At 41.2% G+C, this 20120-nt stretch overlaps 1 protein-coding gene across 1 annotated transcript in view; it reads left to right on the top strand.

Annotated features, from left to right (window-relative positions):
- Positions 1-2392: 2392 nt before the first annotated feature.
- Positions 2393-20120, top strand: part of TBX20 (T-box transcription factor 20) — a 48532-nt gene continuing 30804 nt past the window's right edge. The window contains exons 1-5 of the mRNA XM_004385311.1: positions 2393-2519; positions 5870-6128; positions 7156-7320; positions 10875-10983; positions 15163-15321. Of these exons, the coding sequence (XP_004385368.1) occupies positions 2393-2519; positions 5870-6128; positions 7156-7320; positions 10875-10983; positions 15163-15321 (819 nt within the window). The remainder of the gene's footprint in view (positions 2520-5869; positions 6129-7155; positions 7321-10874; positions 10984-15162; positions 15322-20120) is intronic.

The following is a 20120-nucleotide window of genomic DNA, read 5'->3' on the forward strand; positions in this document are numbered from 1 at the left end:
TTCCCCTCCCGCCCCCCCCCCCAAAAAAAAACACCTATTGCCAGGAAAGAAACCACTGTGTGCCATACGTTCAAAATAGCAAATATCATTGTTAAATTGACAAGGTGTGTTTATGTGTATGTTAGGGTGGGGGATTTAATAACTGAAGGACCTGGGTTGGCCAAAAACAGCAAAGAATCAAAGATTAGAGAATAGAAACTGACGGTGGAACGCATCCCTATTCTTCCTGCAGTTTAATTTGAATGTCTTCTGCTCGCAGCCAGCGTTACCCCTACTAACCCTCTCCCGTAAACAGTCGCAGCTGCAGGGCCAGGGTGTGACCAAGGACGTGGCCAGGAGTTCTTATCCCAAGTTCCGTTTGCTTCTAGCCAGCGGTGTGGCCTGGAGGGACGAGTGCCCGCTCGGCCTTGCGGGACCCGGTTTTCTCTATAGCAAACGGAGTTCAGTTGGACCACAGCGTAAACTCCTTTCAGCACCAAAAGTCTAAGGTTTTACGAATTTCCCAAAACATTTACGCATGTGTACTTTGCACTTCGAGACTATGCACTTCGCACGTTGAGACTGATACGAGAATACGTTTCTTAGTCACCTCCATGCAGCACCTTGTAAAAAGTATTAACACACGATGGCAAGACAAGCTTAAATCATGACTCTCCCCGATGTCATCATTTTCCTTACATAAACTTTCTCTGCAGCTATTTTGACTTTTAGTTTTTTCCTATACGTTTATTTCAGGAACTGGAGTGTGGAAAAAGTGAGGGGAGAGAAGGGCTGGTGGGAAATGGGTACTTTTGTTTTTTTGTTTTTTTTTAAAGACCCACCAAGAGGTTCCTAATCGCCAGACCGACTGGCTGGAAAGGAGTGCAAATATTTACATGTACAGCTTGAGTGTGTGTGTCAGCCTGAGTTTACACGGCTCCAAGTGAAGCGGATTACCCTGCGAATTCGGAGAATTTGAGTTATTCAGGCTCAACCAGGCCACCAGGACGCCCCTCACAGTCTTGGAAAGTCCTGGTCGCAGCCGAGTTTGCGAAGGCAGAAGGAATCCTCGTCTGCCCGAGCGCTGCGCGGTGCGCACTCGCTCACTGCGCGTCGCGTGGTCGCTGCAGAGTGCCGCTTCCCGGCACCGCGCGCCATCCCTCTCCTTCCCTTTTGCCGCAGCCCCACTTTCCAGAGTCTGTCTCCGAAGTATGAACTTCAGACGAAAGGCGTCCCGGTGCGCAGCAGAAGCCGTGATTCCTGAGAGCAGCACCCTTGCCAAATGCTCCCAGCTGTCTCCTTGAGTATCTTTTGCATGGCACGTGTTTCCAGCCCCATAGACAGTCAGATGGCTAGACCAATAGGCAGACTTTGGGGCCCAGAGAGCCCGGGGACCCAGTCCTAGGGGCGCACCGTGTATGAGACCAATCTGGCGGTTCAAAACCTGGCGCGCTAGCGCCGGCTGCGCGGCGCCGGTTTCCGCTCTACCTAGCGCTTCCCAACTTTCTTTTGGAACTTTGAGCAAGGGTAAGAAAAAGAATGGAGGAAGCGAGAAATCCCGAGGCTTCCTCTTGTCTAGCTTCCCGCACTGGGCCCATGCCTGGGATCCCGGGTCTTGGGCGGTGCCAAAGATGCCCTCTCCCGACAGCGCGCACCGCCCTGCGCCCCGGGACTGCGAGACCAGGAGAGGGGCTTCTGCGACAGCTGTGCCCGCCCAGCATGTGCCACCCCTTTCCCCGAACGGGTTCCAGGATCCCACAGGGTCGCGGAGTGAGGCCACGCGGGCGCCGCGCCCCCGACGCGCCCTCCGGGGCCGGGCCCGCGGCCCCGCCCCCGGCGGCGGAATCAGGAAGCCGTGACGTGAGCCGGCTCTGACTGGCTGCGGGCCGCCGGCATCGTTGCAGTCGGCAAATTAAGGCGGAGGGCTGTGAGCGCCCCGGCGCAGTGTCCTGCGCGCTGCGCCCGGCTCCGCACGCCCCCTCGCAGCGGCGCTCGGCCAACAACTACCTCCCAGCAGCTTAGGCTGCTCCGGCAGTCCCCAGCGGGGGAGGGAGCAAGCACGCGGGGTGCTTCGGAACCCCTGGGCTTTGCGCAGCTGATGTTGGTCTCCGGCTTCGAGTGGCTCAGCCTCTCGTCTTGCCGAGCGTCCCAGCATTTGCGCGTCTGGTTTAGCACAGGTTTTTTCTCTCACTTGCTCTCTGGCTAAGTCTTGAAGCTCTGGGGCCTTGTGGTCGGGGAAAGGAGAGGCCAGTGTGGAACTGTTGGAAGGTTGGAGCTGACACTTCTGGAGTCCCTGGCTCCGTGTGACCGCACGCGGGAACTTGGCGCTGTGTTTCGGGTCTGTATCTCCCCTGGGAATCTGAACGGCAGCTCAGCAGGCCCAGTTCCTGGCCAGGACCCGGAGCTGGGGGCCATGGAGTTCACCACCTCGCCCAAGCCTCAGCTCTCTTCCCGGGCCAACGCCTTCTCCATCGCCGCGCTCATGTCAAGCGGCGGTTCCAAAGAGAAAGAGGTCACGGAGAACACCATCAAACCCCTGGGTAAGTCGGACTGCCTGGCTGTCCGTGGAGGGCATGGGCGGTGTGTGTGTGAGAGTTTTGCCCGTCCGTCAGTCCCTCTGTTCCCTGGCCGCGGGAGGCTCGCGAGGGTGATGGCTCGGGTGGCCGCCTTCCCCCGCGCGGGGCAGCGACGGATCCTCCGGCCTTAGGCCACACGTCGGGGAGTGGGAGATTTTTCTCTTTGGGGCCCGAGTTTTCTTTGGGGGCTTCTGGTTTTTCAGTCTGTTATACACAACCCGTATCGCATCTCGTTTTGGGGGCTCTCCCCAGCGGTTTGTTCAGAATCCTCATATCAAGTCGAACGTATGTATGTTTGTGGAGTACTATTTACTTAGTTCAGGGCACTATTTACTTAGTCCAGGGATAAATAATAATGAAACACCTTTTAAAACGCAACGAGATATACGGGACCATATTTGAAACTAAGAAGATTCTAAGAGATTTCATAAAAAGTCAGTTTAAATTTATTTTCCTTTGGACTTAAATAGACTAAACAGAGTCAACTTCTTAAAACCACTGTGAAATGCTGTAGAATAAGCCGGTTTGCCCCCATGAACCATTTTCATCACAGAAGCTCCAGGCTTACCAGTAAGACATCATTTTATAAGTGTGATCATTTTCAGTTGAGGTTGGCAAAAACATTAACCAGTATCCATTTCCCAAATTCCTCAACTTTTAGTTACACTGTTTATTTAACAACTTTTACCATTTATAGAAGAGTAGGAGAGTAGAGATTATGTTCTCCTCAGCACAAGTGAATTGTGTGGGAAAGAAACTGCTTCAGTGTCTTAAAAAAAAAAAAAAAAAGATCCCTTTAAAAATAAAGGAGAAAGAAGTGTCGTTTAAAAAGAAATGTTTTCGTCATCGCCTCTTGAGACCCCAGGAAATTAGTACTGCACGTGCTGGTCATCTGGTAAACCTAAACCTATGAAAAACGGCAACTTGTAAACTTAAAGTAATTTTTTTCTTTTTTAACCCTCCCCAATTTTTTCCTTCCTTCTCTCTATTCTTCCTAACACATTAAAGACACCAAATAATAATAAGAAGAAAATAAGGGGTCTGGGCAGAGAGGGAACAGAATTAAAATCCCTGTAGCAAACTGAAACCAAGGAAACAGAAACAGGAATAGCTACTGAAAGCCTAACGTCAACAAGTCTCTCCAAGTCTGCCAGGTTTTCATTCCCTTTCCCTGATTCTTCTCACCTACCCCATCTAAATCTAACCTGCCAAAAAAATTGAAATAATTAATCAAATTAACCTCAATTGTTTAGAAATAAATTAACTACCATTTTCAGAATTAAATTTGAGAGAGTTCACAACATTATCTATTCCTTTTGGGAGCCCCTGAATTCTTTATAAACACCCCCATTTCAGTTTGGTATCTAGCGGGAAAAGAATACCCCAGGTTAAAATTCCTGACAGAAATACAGATAGCAGATTGGAAAAGATTCCAGCTTCACTGTCATTTCAACATTGTTTCCTTCTCTATTTTGCTGAGAGAAGCCACTTTTTATTAAGTTCTAAACCGTAAAGCAGTTGCCAGCTCTCAGCAGATGGCCTCCACCCCCCCATCATAGTTTGTAAGATGAGAGTCTCTGCCCTGGGCTTTTGAAAGGGGTTCTAGAAGAACTAGCAGGCATTCTTGTCCCTAACACTGTTCAACAGAGCACAATTAGTGACTGCCAACTAAAGACTTCAGCAAGAGAAGCACTTAAAGGTTCTGTTAAGAGAATGTGGTACCTAAAACACTAGGGAGATGTTGAAGCCAACTGTAGGGCGAGGTCCACAGTGCCCTAAGAGTGCCCATTTAAGTGTACTAATTCTTTTTAAAAGAATTGCCTCAGACCCCTAGAGCATTTCCATATCATTTTCTTCCTCCTCCTCTTCCCTGGTCAGTCCTGGCACAGGGAGCTTGCTTTTTCCAACAGTTGGAAAATAAGAAATTTTTAAAGGCCACTTGATAATTCCCTATAAAGATATCATGCAAATGTCTTTCTGAAAATATTGGTAGAAAATAAGATGTTGCCATGACCTGGTTCCCTTTCTTTTAGTTAAAAAAAGGAGAAGAAAATTAATTTGATTTATTTTTAATTTAAAACATCTCTGAGCTAGATTGTCATTGTAAGAGAAGAAAAGGTAAAAATTCAACAGGTGTCTCTATTTCTTGCTGGCCTGCCCCATGTTGAGGAGAAGTGTGGGAAATAACAAAACATTTTATATGATATATACATGTTAGTTAAATGTAGCTGTACATATATATGTACACACAAACATTCAGAACTTTGAAGGTACTTAGACTTGTTTGGAGATCAGCTTCTCACTGCAGATTCAAGTAGTTTCTTTTTTAAGGGGTGGAAGATAATTGGGACAATTACAAAAGTTCCCCTGTATTTCATCAAAGTGACTGGTGTAGTCCCAGGCCCTTATCAGCTGTGGAGGAGAATGTTTGGTTCATAGGCAGTGGTATTTCAGCTTGATGGTGGATGGCAAAGCAATCTTCCCATTTTATTAATACTCTGCTAGCCTGGGGCTGGAGCTGTTTTCTTCACTTACAGGAACTTTTCATGGGGAAAAAAAATACACACATCACCCCTCAAGCAATTGTTCCAAGCCTGTTCCAGAAACGGCCCAGAGAGCTTGTTCCTGTGATTCAGCAAGCTGAATATGCTATGGTCTTTCATAAGATCTCAGGATAGGAGGAATATTGTAAAAATAATCTAACTCTCTCCTCTAAATGCCTAGGAAGCTAAGGGCCAGCCAGAGAGGTGATGTGACTGACCTTTTACCACAAACTCAGTGTCTTCCATTTCCCTGCCCCCTTTCATTCTGTCTTATGGAGAGAGGGCTTGAGGAAGAAAGGGAAAGTTCTTCTCAAAGTGAGGAAGGTAGTGCTGTCTTTACTCCTTTGGTCTCCATGGAGAAAAGTCTCTGCTAGTTGTCAAAGAGGCAGAACTTCTCACAAGCTGTGGAATCTAGAGTTTGAGAGGGATTACAGGAGGAATCCTTGCTCTTTATCCTTCTCCCGTCACCATCTTTCTCTTTCTCCACCCCTCACATTTTAATTCCCCAAAGTGGGTTTCAGTGCTGGCGGTAACAAGCCCTGGCTTCAGAACACACTCCTTGGTTCAGCAAGCAAGCGCTGGTCGTGTCACTCCATGGAAATTGCAGGCGTGTTCCGCATAATAATGGGTCATCTCTGCTGTCTTCGAGTTTCTGACCTTAACTTTTCTAAAATCAAATCCAGCTGCCTATTTTAGTTGTGCTGTTCTCCTTCCGCAGTATTTCCTTGCTTGACAGTGTCAGCTGTCATTCTCTATTCTTCTTGCCACCAGAGCAATTTGTGGAGAAGTCGTCCTGCGCCCAGCCCCTGGGCGAGCTGACCAGCCTGGATGCCCATGGGGAGTTCGGTGGCGGCGGCAGCGGCGGCGGCAGCAGCCCGTCCGCTTCTCTGTGCACTGAGCCGCTGATCCCCACCACCCCCATCATGCCCAGCGAGGAAATGGCCAAAATTGCCTGCAGCCTGGAGACTAAGGAACTATGGGACAAATTCCACGAGCTGGGCACGGAGATGATCATCACCAAGTCGGGCAGGTAGCTGGGCCTGGGCAGGTCGGGAGTGGGGGACCGGGATGGTGCCCTGGGTGGCTTAATGCGCCTCCAGGAACTGATGAAACAAGCTAGTCTTGGAGCACAGAGAGGAAGCTGCGTACCAGGGATGGCTTCTTTCCTCCAACTTGCCTAGGGAAGGAACTGCTGAGAGGGATGTCATCTACATTCTCCGCATCTGGCCGGGGGAGCCAACCCGGCTTTGAAGAGCTGGCCACCGGGATAATGCTCACAGATGGGGGGTGGGGGGCGGTCTCCGCTCCCTGTGGGTAGCCGGAGGGTTTGGAGGTGTCGGGTGGGGATCTGGAGGGCGGAAGGAACTGGCGCCCACGGTACTGGGAAGGAGACTGGGCCGGGTACACCAAGGGGCTGTAGTTTCCCGTTTTATTTGCCTCAATTTGCAGAAGCTGCCAGTTCCTACTAAATAGTAAAATAAAACCCTGGGCAGAAGAATGAAATTTGAAACAAGACTCCCCGTAGGAAGGGGCACTGTCTTAGTGGGTTCCAGGGTGAGCGGACGGGGTGGGGCTGGCAGGAAGTCCCTGGAGTGCGGGCGGCTCCCCTGGGCCAGGACCAGGCTCAGGAAGTCGGTGGCCCTTGGACCCTGTTCTCGCCAGCTCAGGACCCTGGGAAATACCCTGAGGGTCTTCTGAAACCCGGCTTGTGAACCTAGCTTCTCAGCCGAGTACTCTAGCTGGGGCGCGGGTGGGTTGCAGGACTCCATCAACTACGCAGACTTCCGGGCCTCGGGAGCTTGCAGTGCTTGCTAACGCAAACGCGTAGGGTTTTCCCTAAGCGTAGACCTTCTGGTGTTGACAAAAACTCACCAAGCTCGGAGGACTGGCACTTAAAATGACCTAGGCTTGGGAGAAGGTCGGATCTCTCTGAATTCATATCAAAGGGGGCTGGAGGGCTGGGGAGGGAAGAGAGTGGGACCATTTTCATCCGCTTCCTAATTCTGTTCACTAGGCAGCCTGAGCTTGGGCTGATTCTTTTTGTCTCCCTGTGTTAGGAGGATGTTTCCAACTATCCGGGTGTCGTTTTCGGGAGTGGATCCTGAGGCCAAGTACATAGTCCTGATGGACATCGTCCCGGTGGACAACAAGCGGTACCGCTACGCCTACCACCGGTCCTCCTGGCTGGTGGCTGGCAAGGCCGACCCTCCGCTGCCGGCCAGGTTTGTGCGGTCGGGGTCGGGTTTTTCTCCCAAGCGAAATGTTAACCCTGTTGGCAGGATGTCTCCGCCCTGACTGTTTGAATTTTAAGTAGGTCTATTTTTAAAGCTGAGGGATCTGGTAAGAGAGCTTTACAAGGCTGAGCTCCCCGGAACTGACTATATAAAATATAGATTCGTCTCTGAGAAAGGCAGTTTGCTCATAGATGAAACACTGCCTTTATTTGTCTTTTGCGATAATTTATTTCAAAGTCTTCCTTAAATTTTAATTTAAATATCTGTTAAACATCAGGACCTATTTCGTGTGACTACCATCATTTCTAGTTGGCAACTTAAAGCAGACTGAATAAACCCACTTACACCGTGCGTCGCCTCAAATTGGTGCGTTATAAGAAAGTGGTTGCTTATACCAAATATTTAATAATGTGGACTATATCTATACATAATAAACATCATTTTGAGTAAAACTTGGTTGTTTTTGACTAGTAAAGGGGTCAGAGATTTTAAGTAAGAAAAGCAAAAGGTTTAGTGGATGAACGTAATTCAACATTCAGTTAATCTTCTTTTATGTGAAACATTACTCATTTAATGTATTAAGGATCATAGATGTTTGTTTTTGTGGTATTCATGCCTATAATGTTTTCCCAGGAGTACCCGTTTTAAAAAAACCACGTGCAAACCTTCCTTGTTGCTGCTTTCTCCAAATCAGCATTCTGGGGGAGTAAAGTGGGGGAAAGAGCTAGTCTTTGCCTAGCTGAAGAGGTCCTGGCTGAAGGTTACAGGAATCTAACTTCATACTTTAATACAAAACAAACACTGTTAGCTGACTTTACATGTGGGTTTCTAAGACCAAGTCTCACAGCTTGTAAGTTGTTTTATGACTACCTAATTTTTGCAATTGATTGGAAGCTTGTATCAGAGCTGAAGATTTACTTAAATGTGCAGATTTAGGAACTTCGCGGTTATGGCTGGTTCTTTTTAAGCATCTCATCTGGAATCTTTGTCAAGGCACAGACTCAACACAGACAATTACACAGATAGTTCAGGTGGAATAGGAAGTTTAATTAGTAGTTGGTCGTATTACCCAGCTTACAGTACGCTAAGGCACTAGCCAAGAGATTAAAAGCCAGCTCTAAGCATTTGCACTCTCACCAGAGACTAGGAAGAACATCTTCCTGATCCTCCCAAATTTAAATAACAGGATTAAGAAATGTCTAAAAATCGCTGCTTATTTAAAAAAAAAAAAGAGCAAGAATCACCAGTTTGCAATAGACGTTAAATTGAATAGAATTTAGCATTCTCTACTTCTTACTATAACATAGCTAATTTTTTATTATTTTGAGTTTCCATGGCTGAGTGGATATTTGCAATATTGTTTTAAGCCAGAAAGAGAGGAAGAGAATTTGAGTAGATTCCTAACCATTTTTACAAGCACCGCCCTCTCCTTTTTTTTCTCTCTTTACCAAGTCTCTCCTCTAAGAAGTTACTCTCTCTTATTTAACATACATTTTCTTCCTATCTGAAGGTATGGGGAACTGGTGCAGGCCAGCAGAACTTGGGAATATGACATGCCTTGTTTATGTTACTAATCTGTTCTGGTAGACCTTGTACTAATACACTATCTCAACTGAAGCATGTTTAAGCTATTGCTGGAATTTTAAGTCCCGGGGACGTGAGAGAGGAGGGGCTTCCCCTATGCTTTTTCATTCATCCTAGGTCAGCTTATTTATATTGCTATTAGATAAACATATTTAGTACCATGTGGGATAGAGATAATCTAGATAATTTAAGCAACTACTCTTTTTATTATAATTAAAAGAAATAGTTGCTATATTTTCTGGCTGCATAAGAGAAGATAAGGAACTCGGGAGGTGGTAATTTTTTGTTCTGATGGTGGAAATCGCTTGGAGTTCTAGGTCTCTGAAACATTTTTATTTCAGACTAAAGCTCATTGGTCAGTTGGTACTAATCAAAAGAAATAAAGCTTGACAATATCTTTTGGTTATAAAAGTGGGAAAGATACGCATGATCTAAAATAATGTTATATTTTCCTATGGGACATTTCCTTTTCTTTTAAATAATAAATAAATTAATCTTTCTGTTAATGTGACTACATATGGCAAAGATAATATTTTAAGGGGGAATATTTCATTAACTTCTAGGACTTTAAGTATTTTTGGACCTTTTGGGGAGGAGTGGGGATGTGGTGCTGGTCAATAAAACAACTGCATCTATAAAGTTATAGCCTTGGAGGGATGATGCTTGAAAAGCTATTATGATTGTGTTATCAAAGAATACTTTAACTGAAAGGCAGTTAAACTCCTCTAAAAACAGTCAAAGGGACAGACAAACTCTTAAGCCTTTAAAGTTCTTTCGTGGGTCTGTTAAAAATTTTTAGTGCCGTCGGCCCTTTTTGTGCTTTGCTTCTGGTGAGCTCTGTGAATTTCAGCCTATGTGTCTAATTCTTCTATTCTTAGGACACTGACAAACCACAGCACTGAAGTTTTGTTCTTTACGTGAATATTGCAAGGAAAACATTTATTTTTATTTGCTTTTCCATTTCCTCACATCCCCAATCAAAATATTTTGTCTAATTATAAGTATCTTATACAAAATTTGGACATAAATAGCCTATTACATAGACAAAGGAATTTTGTCTTCCCTCTCGTTGGTTCTGTAATCTCTCAATGGCTTCTGAAAGGCTTGTGTAGAAAGACTACCAGGACTGAAATTCAGAATGAATTGTGCTTAGTGTGATGGTGGTAGGTAGAATAAATCTCCTGCATTTAATACTGAGTGAGGAAAAAAAGATTGCCTTACACATAGCAGCTGCTCAATACATGATGAATAGAGTTTTCCCATCAAAGCTTTTTTTTTTTCTTTTTACTTAATTTCTTTACAAATGAATAAAATTAATTTGGGGCTTATCCAGCTGGTTTTCACTCTCATTCAGCGAACACTTAAATAGATGATGATGAAGGGAGGAGCGATAGGCTCTGAACTCTGATCTGTAGGCTATGAACAGTTCCTACGTCGCTGTATTAAAATTACTTGTCTTGTATTTATAAAGAACACAAACTTTAAACTAGTCACCTTTAAGTTTAAATAAATGGGTTCTCTAAAATTGTTTCCTCTCTTAAATTTTTACATCTTCATTGCTTTTTAGCAACACTTACTAATAGGAACTTATTAAGTAAGCAGTGTAACTTAGTCTACAACAATAAGCTTTTATATTTGACTAAAGTGGACCAGTAGCTGACTAGATAGATGAAAACAAAGTACTTTCAAAACATGAAAAAATGGCTTGCTCAGCGGATAATAGAAAATTTATTTTAGATCATTTATTTAGTTATAGATCATTGGTACACAAGAAATGCCTTTAGATGTTTTAGAGTTATTTTAGCATTGCTGTATAAGTAAATTTGAACTATGTGGGGCAAATAAAATTTATGACTTATATGATGTTTTCATGTCCCTCTAGAACCAGAACATCTTATATCCACAGAGAACAGAGTTTTTACAAATGTCGCAATAAAATTCTCTCCTGATTTTCTTAGGTTATATGTGCACCCAGACTCTCCTTTTACGGGCGAGCAGCTACTCAAGCAGATGGTGTCCTTTGAAAAAGTGAAACTCACCAACAATGAACTGGATCAACATGGCCATGTAAGTATAGGGTCTTGGACTCTGCAAGTTCCCCTGATCAGAGTGGACAGGTCCCACAAAACTGTCTCCCATGATTCCTTTCTCTCTCTCTCTCCATCTCTTTGTCATTCTATGAGAATGCTCATGTGTTCCTCAGGGGATCTTGACTGCTGTTGTCAGGAGGTGATTTATAAGGATGCCTAGTACCATTTCTATGTGAGAGGGTTCTGGACCTTCATTACTGTGGATTTCCTCAGACTTCTGCCACTACCTTACCATCTACACCAACTAAAGCAAAGGAATTTGCATTTTGGAGGCTCCTGCAGCCTGTTCTTGGGTTAAACATCTAATCTCTGTCACTGGTACATCAGATAACACATCATGAAGGAACGAGACTGAGACTTTCTATGGGGGTTTGCCAATGTGTCTTCTGTAGAATACATTCATGTGAGATGCTGCTGATTAAAAGAACTTTAAGTCCAAATAATTTTGGGAAAGTGCTGTTTATTCATTATGTGTTCCCTTTGTGGAGAAACTCATGAATTTAAAGCACTGGGAAGTGCTGAAATTCAAAACAAAACAAAACAATTTGATTTTCTGTCAACACGGAGTTTATCAAGGCGTGGAAAAAGATATTAGGACCCTGAGCTCTTACCAAGTTAATAGAACCAAAAGCCATTGACACAGGCTCTTACACATTTGATAAGATTCTTTCTTAAGGCATTGTCTGTGATGTTATCCCATGTTTTTAAACAGAGATTTGCATAAAAATTGTTTTAGATTTTATGCTACAAACACTTTAGCCTCTCTGGACAGACTTGCATACTCATTTTTTTTTTTTATTGTGGTAAAAATGTTTATAACATAAAATTTGCCATTTTAACCCTTTTTAAGTGCACAGTTCAGTGGCATCAATTATATTCACAGTGTTGTGTAACCATTACCACTGTTTCTTTGTAAAACTTTTTATCACATATACTTCTTTTTGATGAGGAGAATGCTGTTTCTTTTTTGCCTTGATTACTGCGATTGCCAGAAACCACATGGGCGTTTCCTAGTTGCTTTCCTTGGCTTAACCCACTGCCATCAAGCTGATTCTCACTGGAACCCTGGTAGTGTAGTGGGTAACAGCTATGGCTGCTAACCAAAAGGTCAGCAGTTCAAATCTACCAGGTGCTCCTTGGTAAGTCTATGGGGCAGTTCACTATGAGTTGAAATTGACTTGATGGCCACAGGGTTTTTTTCCCCCCCTTGGCTTAGATATTCTGATACAATTATTTTCTCTCTTATTCCCTTCATTATGACTCTTGTTACTTAAGGTTTTAGTTTTTATTGGATCTGTGCAATTTAGAGGAAGTGTTTCAAAACCTTTCTCAAAGAAGAAGATAATAAGTAGATAATAAATCAGAGAGTTCTAGATATGGTTTCAAATGGTTGAATTGGACCTGGAACCAAATAAATCACTTTAGGCATTGCCGCCATCCATTGCTCACAGGAGACGTTATTTATCACGACCGAGTCTAGGTAATCAGATTAACTCATGACTCTGCTAGTGGCAGTGTTGGGATCTTGGAAGTGGTTTAATAGGCTTCTGTTGTTTTATGTATTGGAAAAGATAATGGACCTTATCTTTAAGGATTTTGGCATAATCGTCCTTTTGTTCGTTTATTTTTAAAGATGTTTCTATTGACAGACTTTTTTTTTTCTGGTTAAAATTTATGAAGTATCAGAGTGGTATTTTCTTTTATAGGTCAATGATTATTCTTAATGTCTTTAATATTAAAATTTCTTATGCTCCAGTGAAATCTATGCAGGGAGAAAAGGAATTCTTTTATGATTCTGGTGTTTTCTATATGTGAAGTTTTTAAAAGAATTATTTGGGTCATTCCAAAAAGATTTGAGAGTTTATTTTGAGGTCAGCTGTCGAGAATTGAAATGTTTTTCTTTTAGAATCAGCTTCATGGGTGGGAATAGCTCTAAACTGGATTTCAGGAGCTCTGGATTCCAGTCGGATAGTGCCAAGACTAGACTTTGACAAATTGTTTAGTCTTAGATGGTTACTACTATCCATTTTAGATGAAAACTTTTATGATTTAATATAACCCTTTCCCACCAGAATTAGTATGTTCTAAAAACTACAACAAAAGATTTTTAAATCCTGTGCTATTCAGTCAATTTCTTTCCACCAGTCCTAAAGAAACCCCCTGTAAAAATCTATTTTTAGTTTTGTAACAGGAACGTTCCTTGTTTCTAGGAATTAATTTCTTAAATGAAGCAGAGCCCATATTTCTATCAATCTTCCTTAGCCCCTTGAGGGCTTGAGCAGAGTCTGGAGCCTGGGGATCTGAGACTCAGTCTGGGGTCTTAGCCTGCCAATGCCTGTTTTCTAAGGGAATTTATCTTGGAAGTTGTTGAAGAGGGAGACTTATTTAAGCTTAGTGTCCCCTCCCCTCCCTCCATTTTGGTGTGTGTGTGTGTATATGTGTGTGTGTGAGAGAGAGATTTGAAAATTCCTTCTATCTCCTCAGTAGACTATATAATGAATGTTCAGATCTTTTCTCAAATAAGTATTAGGAGAGAAATGTTTGCTTTTGTCACTTCAAGTTTAGATTGAGCGTAGCTATCTTGTACTCCTTGGAATAAAGGCATTATACAAAGAGTTTTTTTTTTTTTTTTTAAGTTTATTTCATTCACTTGAAGCTCTTATTTATTTGTCATTCCTATTCATGTTTGAGATCGTAAAAAAGGTGCCTTCTTTAAAAGGCGACTGCAGTTAATGCCCTGTAACTTTAAATTGGCTTGCATCTCAGCACAGAGAGAGGCTGATTATGTATCAGTTATTCTGCCGTGACTAGTATTTAACTCTGGTAAAGTCGATGAGCAGAAACACTCATCTACCGCACCCATGTTAGATGACAAAGCAAAGGAGGGAACAATTGCAGTATTAGTGGCAGCAACGAACACTCAGTGCAGTCATTCCTGCCACAGGTGTTTACTGAATGCCTCCCTAGAGGAAGGCTCTCTGCTAGGTCCTTGAGGTGAATAGCATAAAATGTGAACCCTGTTATCCCAGGAAAGATTAGATAGGTGGCTGGATAGCAGAGGGAAAAATGTGAAAAGTCTTTTATATTTGAAAATAAATTTTGTTGCTCGGATTTCATAATGGCAAATAATCATATTTCATTTAAACAATACATGAAAACTACTACCTCATGGCTGCCTTTTTAACCAAGGTATGTTTATTTATGATTTCTAAATATTTGGAAACTTTTATTAGCAAAGGAATTGAAAATGGTCATCACTATTATTCAGGTTTAGTTTTATAACTGGAAGTTAGAAATGAATGAAGCTGCCAGAAATAATCATCATGATAATCCTAATAATAAAATTCACATTCACCAAGCACTTACTATTTGCTGGAGTCCCTGGATGGTGCAAATGGTTAAGCACTCGACTACTAACCAAAAGGTTGGCAGTTCGAACCCACCCAGAGGCGCGTTGGAAGAAAGTGCTGGTGATCTGCTTCCAAAAGGTTGCAGTCATTGAAAACCCTGTGGAGCAAAGTTCTATCCTGCAATGCGTGGATCACCATGAGTTGGAATCAACTTGACAGCAACTGGTTTTTTGGGTTTTAACTATTTGCTATGTGCTTCACAAATATTGAATCTTGAATTGACTTGATGGCAGTGGTTTTTTTTTCCCCCTTCCCACAAAGGTTACATCACTTGATCCTCACCACAGCCATACCAGGGTAAATAACCTTCCTAAATAAGGTTATTTCCCCACCACACACACAAATAACAATCTGCCTTCTACAATATATAATTTCTTGTTTTAGAAAATTTAGGCTTGCATGCATCCTTTGGTCTAATCATACTAACAAACAAAAAACATCTTTAAAGACTTGATTAAAACAAATAAATAAAACTTACTCTCCAGAGAAGTTTTTCCTCCATCATTTTGAAAATGCACTTGAACTAATCCGCATTATTTGCAGCTGTTTTGGTAAATTGTGACTCACAGTGATGAATCTGCAGTATCTTGTGAAAATGATTGGCCATAAGAATGGAAAAAGTAGATCCCCATCTCAAAATTGAGTTTGAAACTAGATTTATGGCTCTTTCTTTGTCTCATTTTTGGCCTATTTAGTAGTTATGCATAAGTATTTAAAATTCAATACTTCCTACCTCTTTGTTGTAGATAATTTTGAACTCAATGCATAAGTACCAGCCTCGGGTACATATTATTAAGAAGAAAGACCACACGGCCTCATTGCTCAACCTGAAGTCTGAAGAATTCAGAACATTCATCTTTCCAGAAACAGTTTTTACAGCAGTCACTGCCTACCAGAATCAACTGGTGAGTATACGATAAGGATTTAGGAGGGTCTTACATTTCCTTGAAGAGAAGGGATAACACAGTACTCAGAATGGAAGTTCACTTGGGAGAGAGCTATTCAGTAGCAGCTCCAAGACCTCTAAGAGTGTGTTGAGTGAACACGGCTCAAGGTTATGAGGGTCTGTATTATACCATCTTTCCCAGAATCTTTACATTCCTGACCTGGTTGTTCACTGCCCACTCCTCTGCCTCACCCCAACCTGACCCAATCTGCCTTCTAGGATTCTCTTTTCCAGAAATTATCCACTTTCTTTTCCTCCTCCTAGTAGAGCCTCGTAACATACGTTACCATATACTCTTAGTGTCATGAAATTACAAGTTCAGTTTTCCTGCTAAATTAAACACACATGCATTCTAGCCAACTGCCCAAACTACTGATACTTTAGATATTTTATGAAGCTTATTCAGCTGTAATGAAGGGTGAGATAATTCTGGTAAAATGATTTTAAATGTCTCTGAAGGATAATAAACTGCCATATGTAAGCAGTTGTGCATTTAATTAACATCAAGATATCCAATTTATAATATTGAGTTACATATTTTCTACTCTCTCCCTGTTGTACATCATATTTAAGATGTAGGTATTTCTTCACCACCAAAGTTTAGTCCAACTCACTATATATTTATTTATCAAGGGCCTAATGAGTGCTAGGTGCTGTTAGACACCTGCCCATAATTTTTTTTTTTTTTCCTGATCACCAATCCCATTGAACTATTGGTGGGTATATAGAAATAAACTCAGATGCATTGAAATATTGAAATCAACAATCTTATTTATTTGAAGGAACATAGAATGCAGATATCATAGTCTCAGAAAAGATTCCAGAAACATTCATACTATACTAACTGGATTTATAGCTTTTATACCGTACAGCGTTAGATATTCAAGAAACTGTTGATAATTGGAAATGAAATAAAGTCTTGTCATGTGGAAACTTCACTGCTTTTATCAGAAGTTTTTGTAAGGAGAACCAAAGCCAAGAATAGGTAATTTTTTTTTAATTGAAAATTACACAGAACAAAATTAAAGGAAGCTTCCAAGTACAATCCCTTAGGTTTGGTTTAATAGGTGAAAGAACAATCCTGAATAAATGTTGGCAGGGCCTTTCATATCACGGTGCACTGGAAAAGAAGGTTGTCATTCGCATCATAATAATAGCTAACATTTAGGTACTTAGTGTGTACAATGCAGCATTTGAAATACATTACCTTATTTAATCTATAATGATATTATGAAATTAGATGAACAGTATTATTATTACTATTATTCCACATTTTGCAGTTGGGAAAACTGAGGCACACAGTAACTCGCCTAAGGTGACTTTGCTGCTCCCATCATAGATTTGAATCTAAGCAGTTGGGTTTAGAGTGAGTTTTCTTACCACTAAGCTATGGCTGCCTGGTGTGCCCAAGAAAGCAGAGCATTACATCCTCTCAGTTTTTGACTCTGGTGTACTCTGCAACATTCTTTGTAGAGGGTTTCAACTCTTTATATTCGATTATTAATCAACCAATACTACTGCTTACCTGCTGTGTGCAGGCGCTGTTCTCCCTGCACAGCAGTGAGTGTAACACAATGGTAATCGTGCTGAGCTGGAGGCCAGAATATCTGCAAGCCCTACCTGTATATAATATGAGCCTCACGCTTTAATTACATTATGTCATTTACTTCTTTTTTTTTTTATTCAGCTTTTTATTTAGAAAAAGTTTAAATATACAATAAAGTTTAAAAAATGGTATAATAAACTTCCATGTACCCTCTACCCATATTCAACCGTTGTCAATATTTTGCAATATTTGCTTTGCCTATCTCTTTTTTCTTTCCTCTTTCTCTTCGTTTCTCTTGCTCTTTCTTGGTTTGTAAATGTACTTTTTCCCTTGGATTGTTTTCAAATCCTAAAGCATATCCTAACAATAAGGATATTAATTTTATAACCATAATACCATAATCACAGCTGAGAAAATTCATAATAATTATTCCCTAATATCATACATTTCCAGGATGGACCAACAACATCTTTTACAATATTTTTTCTTCTTCTGAACTAGGATCCAATTAAAGTTCACAGTTTGGATTTATGCCTTTTAATTTTTAAAAAGTCCTCCATATTTCTCTCAGTTCCTCGTTTAATTCTGACACTAATCATCTGAAGGCGACCCACTGAGCCTTCGTTTACAGAGGAAGATCTTGAGTTTCCGAATGGTTAAGTCAGCCACCCAAGGTCACAGCTGCTCACAGCCCATCATGAAGTTCTGATCTTCTGGCTCTTACTCCCTCCTTTTTGGTGGCATCACCATAGATTGCAAGGCCAAAGAAATGGCCACTGACAGTCTCAAAAGGTTTGAAAATGTTGCTAAATGACAATAGGTTAAGATATACATTCCAACACTAATTGCTCCTCTTAAAAATGTTTATTTCTTATTAAGAACATAAATGGGCTCAAAATCCAGCCAGCAGTGCCTAACTATTCTTTGCTGCATCATTAAGTATAAAGATTAATATGATTAATATGTCATTTTATTGCTCAGTTACTCATAATGGAAGTGACTAACTTCAGACTTAATTTCCTCAGTAGATCCTGTTGAGTCTGAGTTTATTTATATATACACACTTTTAAAACTAGTACAGTGTCACACATACACACACACACACACACACACACGTATTCATTAATAGCCAAACATTTGATTTGATATAGTAATAGGTCAGTTTTGTGAATACTTTATTAATCTCATTAGACTAATCAAAATTCATATAGCAGGTTCTCAATAAATACATAATGAATAAATCAATTTGGGAGTTAGAATTTTTATTAGTTCTATACCCTTTATGTGATGCAGTGGTTAAGTGCTCGGCTGCTAACTGATAGGTCAGCGGTTTGAACCCACCAGCCACTCCACGGGAGGCAAATGTGGCAGTTGGCTTCCGTAAAGATTTACAGCCTTGAAAACCCTATGAGGCAGTTCTACTCTGTCCTATAGGGCCCCTATGAGTCAGAATCGACTTAACAGCAGTGCATTTTGTTCTGTTTTTTTATACCCTTATGAGTCAAAAATGGCTTGACAGCAGTGGGTTTGGTTTATTTATTTGTGTTTCGGTATCCCCTTTTCTAAGGAGCCCTGGTGGCATAATGGTTAAGCTCTTGGCTGCTTACCAAAAGGTTGGCAGTTTGAACCCACCAGCCACTCTAGGGGGAAAGACCTGGCAATCTGCTCCCGTAAAGATTACAGCCTAGAAAACCCTATGGGGCTGTTCTTCTCTGTCATATAGGGTTCCTATGAGTCAAAATCGGCACACAACAACATACCCTTTCTAGGCCTCCCTGCATTTACTGCTTCTTCATCACGACACCATGTTTGTGTATGACTTTTTTTTTTAAAAGCAAACATAAAATAGTAAATAAGCAAAGTAAATATATAATAAATAAAGCATTAGAGTATTTTCATGCACACAGAACAAAGAGGGAAGAGAAAAGAGGAAAAAGATATAAGGGTTCTTATTTTGGACCACTTCTATTTCTCTTAAATTTTGAGTAGGATTGTTATTTTTATGTCTATTAAAAGCCAAATCAAAGTTTCTAATAGCATTTTTGAAAAAGCTTCTCATTTATTGTAGCTGGGAGTTTTATTTATGAGCAATGAAAACGGGGACCTTTTTTGCTGTTTTTCTCTGTGTTTTTGCAAGCGAGGGATTGTATTTCTTTGTATTATTAGATAAAAGCTAAGTACATTACACTTTCAACAAACTCTTTCATAATTTAAGATTTAAAGGTCATGCATTGTTTTTGAGCAGGCAAACCATTGCTGTAGAGTTGAAGTGTAGGTCAGGTTTCATTTTTAAATGCCTTCGGACAGCCCTTTTCCTGATAATTGGAGAAATGGTCTCTGAGGGCCAATTTCGCCTTATGGCTGGGAACCCCAGCTAGATTCTGAGTTCAGTGATATCACAGTGAGTGATAACCACTGGAAAATGTTCCCTGCTCTTTGCACAGCTGGCACTATCAAAGTATGCCCTCCAGTTATGCATACATTTATCTAGAGATAATAGCAATGTTGAAAGAGTAAAATTTCTGGTTAGGAGATGCATTGTGTTCTATACTATTGAGATAATTCATGAAAAAACAAAAACAGGTGTATTTTGACTTGAATTAGTCAGTGATTTAGCTATATGTAGAGCTGGGCTGCTAACCAAAAGGTTGGTGTTTTGAACCCAACCAGTTGCTCCACAAGAGAAAGATCTGGCGATCTGCTTCTGTAAAGATTACGGCCTAGAAAACCCTGAGGGACGGTTATACTCTGTCACATGGGGTCGCTATGAGTCAAAATTGATTGGATGGCATCTAACAACCACAGACACACATTAACCTACAAGATTGCTTAAATACGTGCTACTCTTACGTGTGAAAGATTTTTCTTAAGAAAGTGAAAAAACATTGCTGCTTTTTAAATTTATTTCTTAGTTACAAAGAAGCCATACCTCTGGTTTCACCTTCATCTGATGTTTGGTAGTTGATTATTTTTTAATACTTCTTTTAATATTACCTTTGAAGCTTCAGACATCTTATATTAGGGAATTAATGAAATGATCAACTGCAATCACTGTCTGTAGTGCTACTACTTTCTCTCATCAATTCTCAATTGTGTATTTTTTCCCCCCAATTATCCCATATTTCATAAAGGGATGTAAAACTTTATTCTCAGAAATGGATTTTTCTATATTACTACTGGTTTTTCTTTAAATATCTGGAATAAATCTATGA

Source organism: Trichechus manatus, unplaced genomic scaffold, assembly GCF_000243295.1.
Source record: "Trichechus manatus latirostris isolate Lorelei unplaced genomic scaffold, TriManLat1.0 scaffold00137, whole genome shotgun sequence".
NCBI classification, from domain to species: domain Eukaryota; kingdom Metazoa; phylum Chordata; class Mammalia; order Sirenia; family Trichechidae; genus Trichechus; species Trichechus manatus.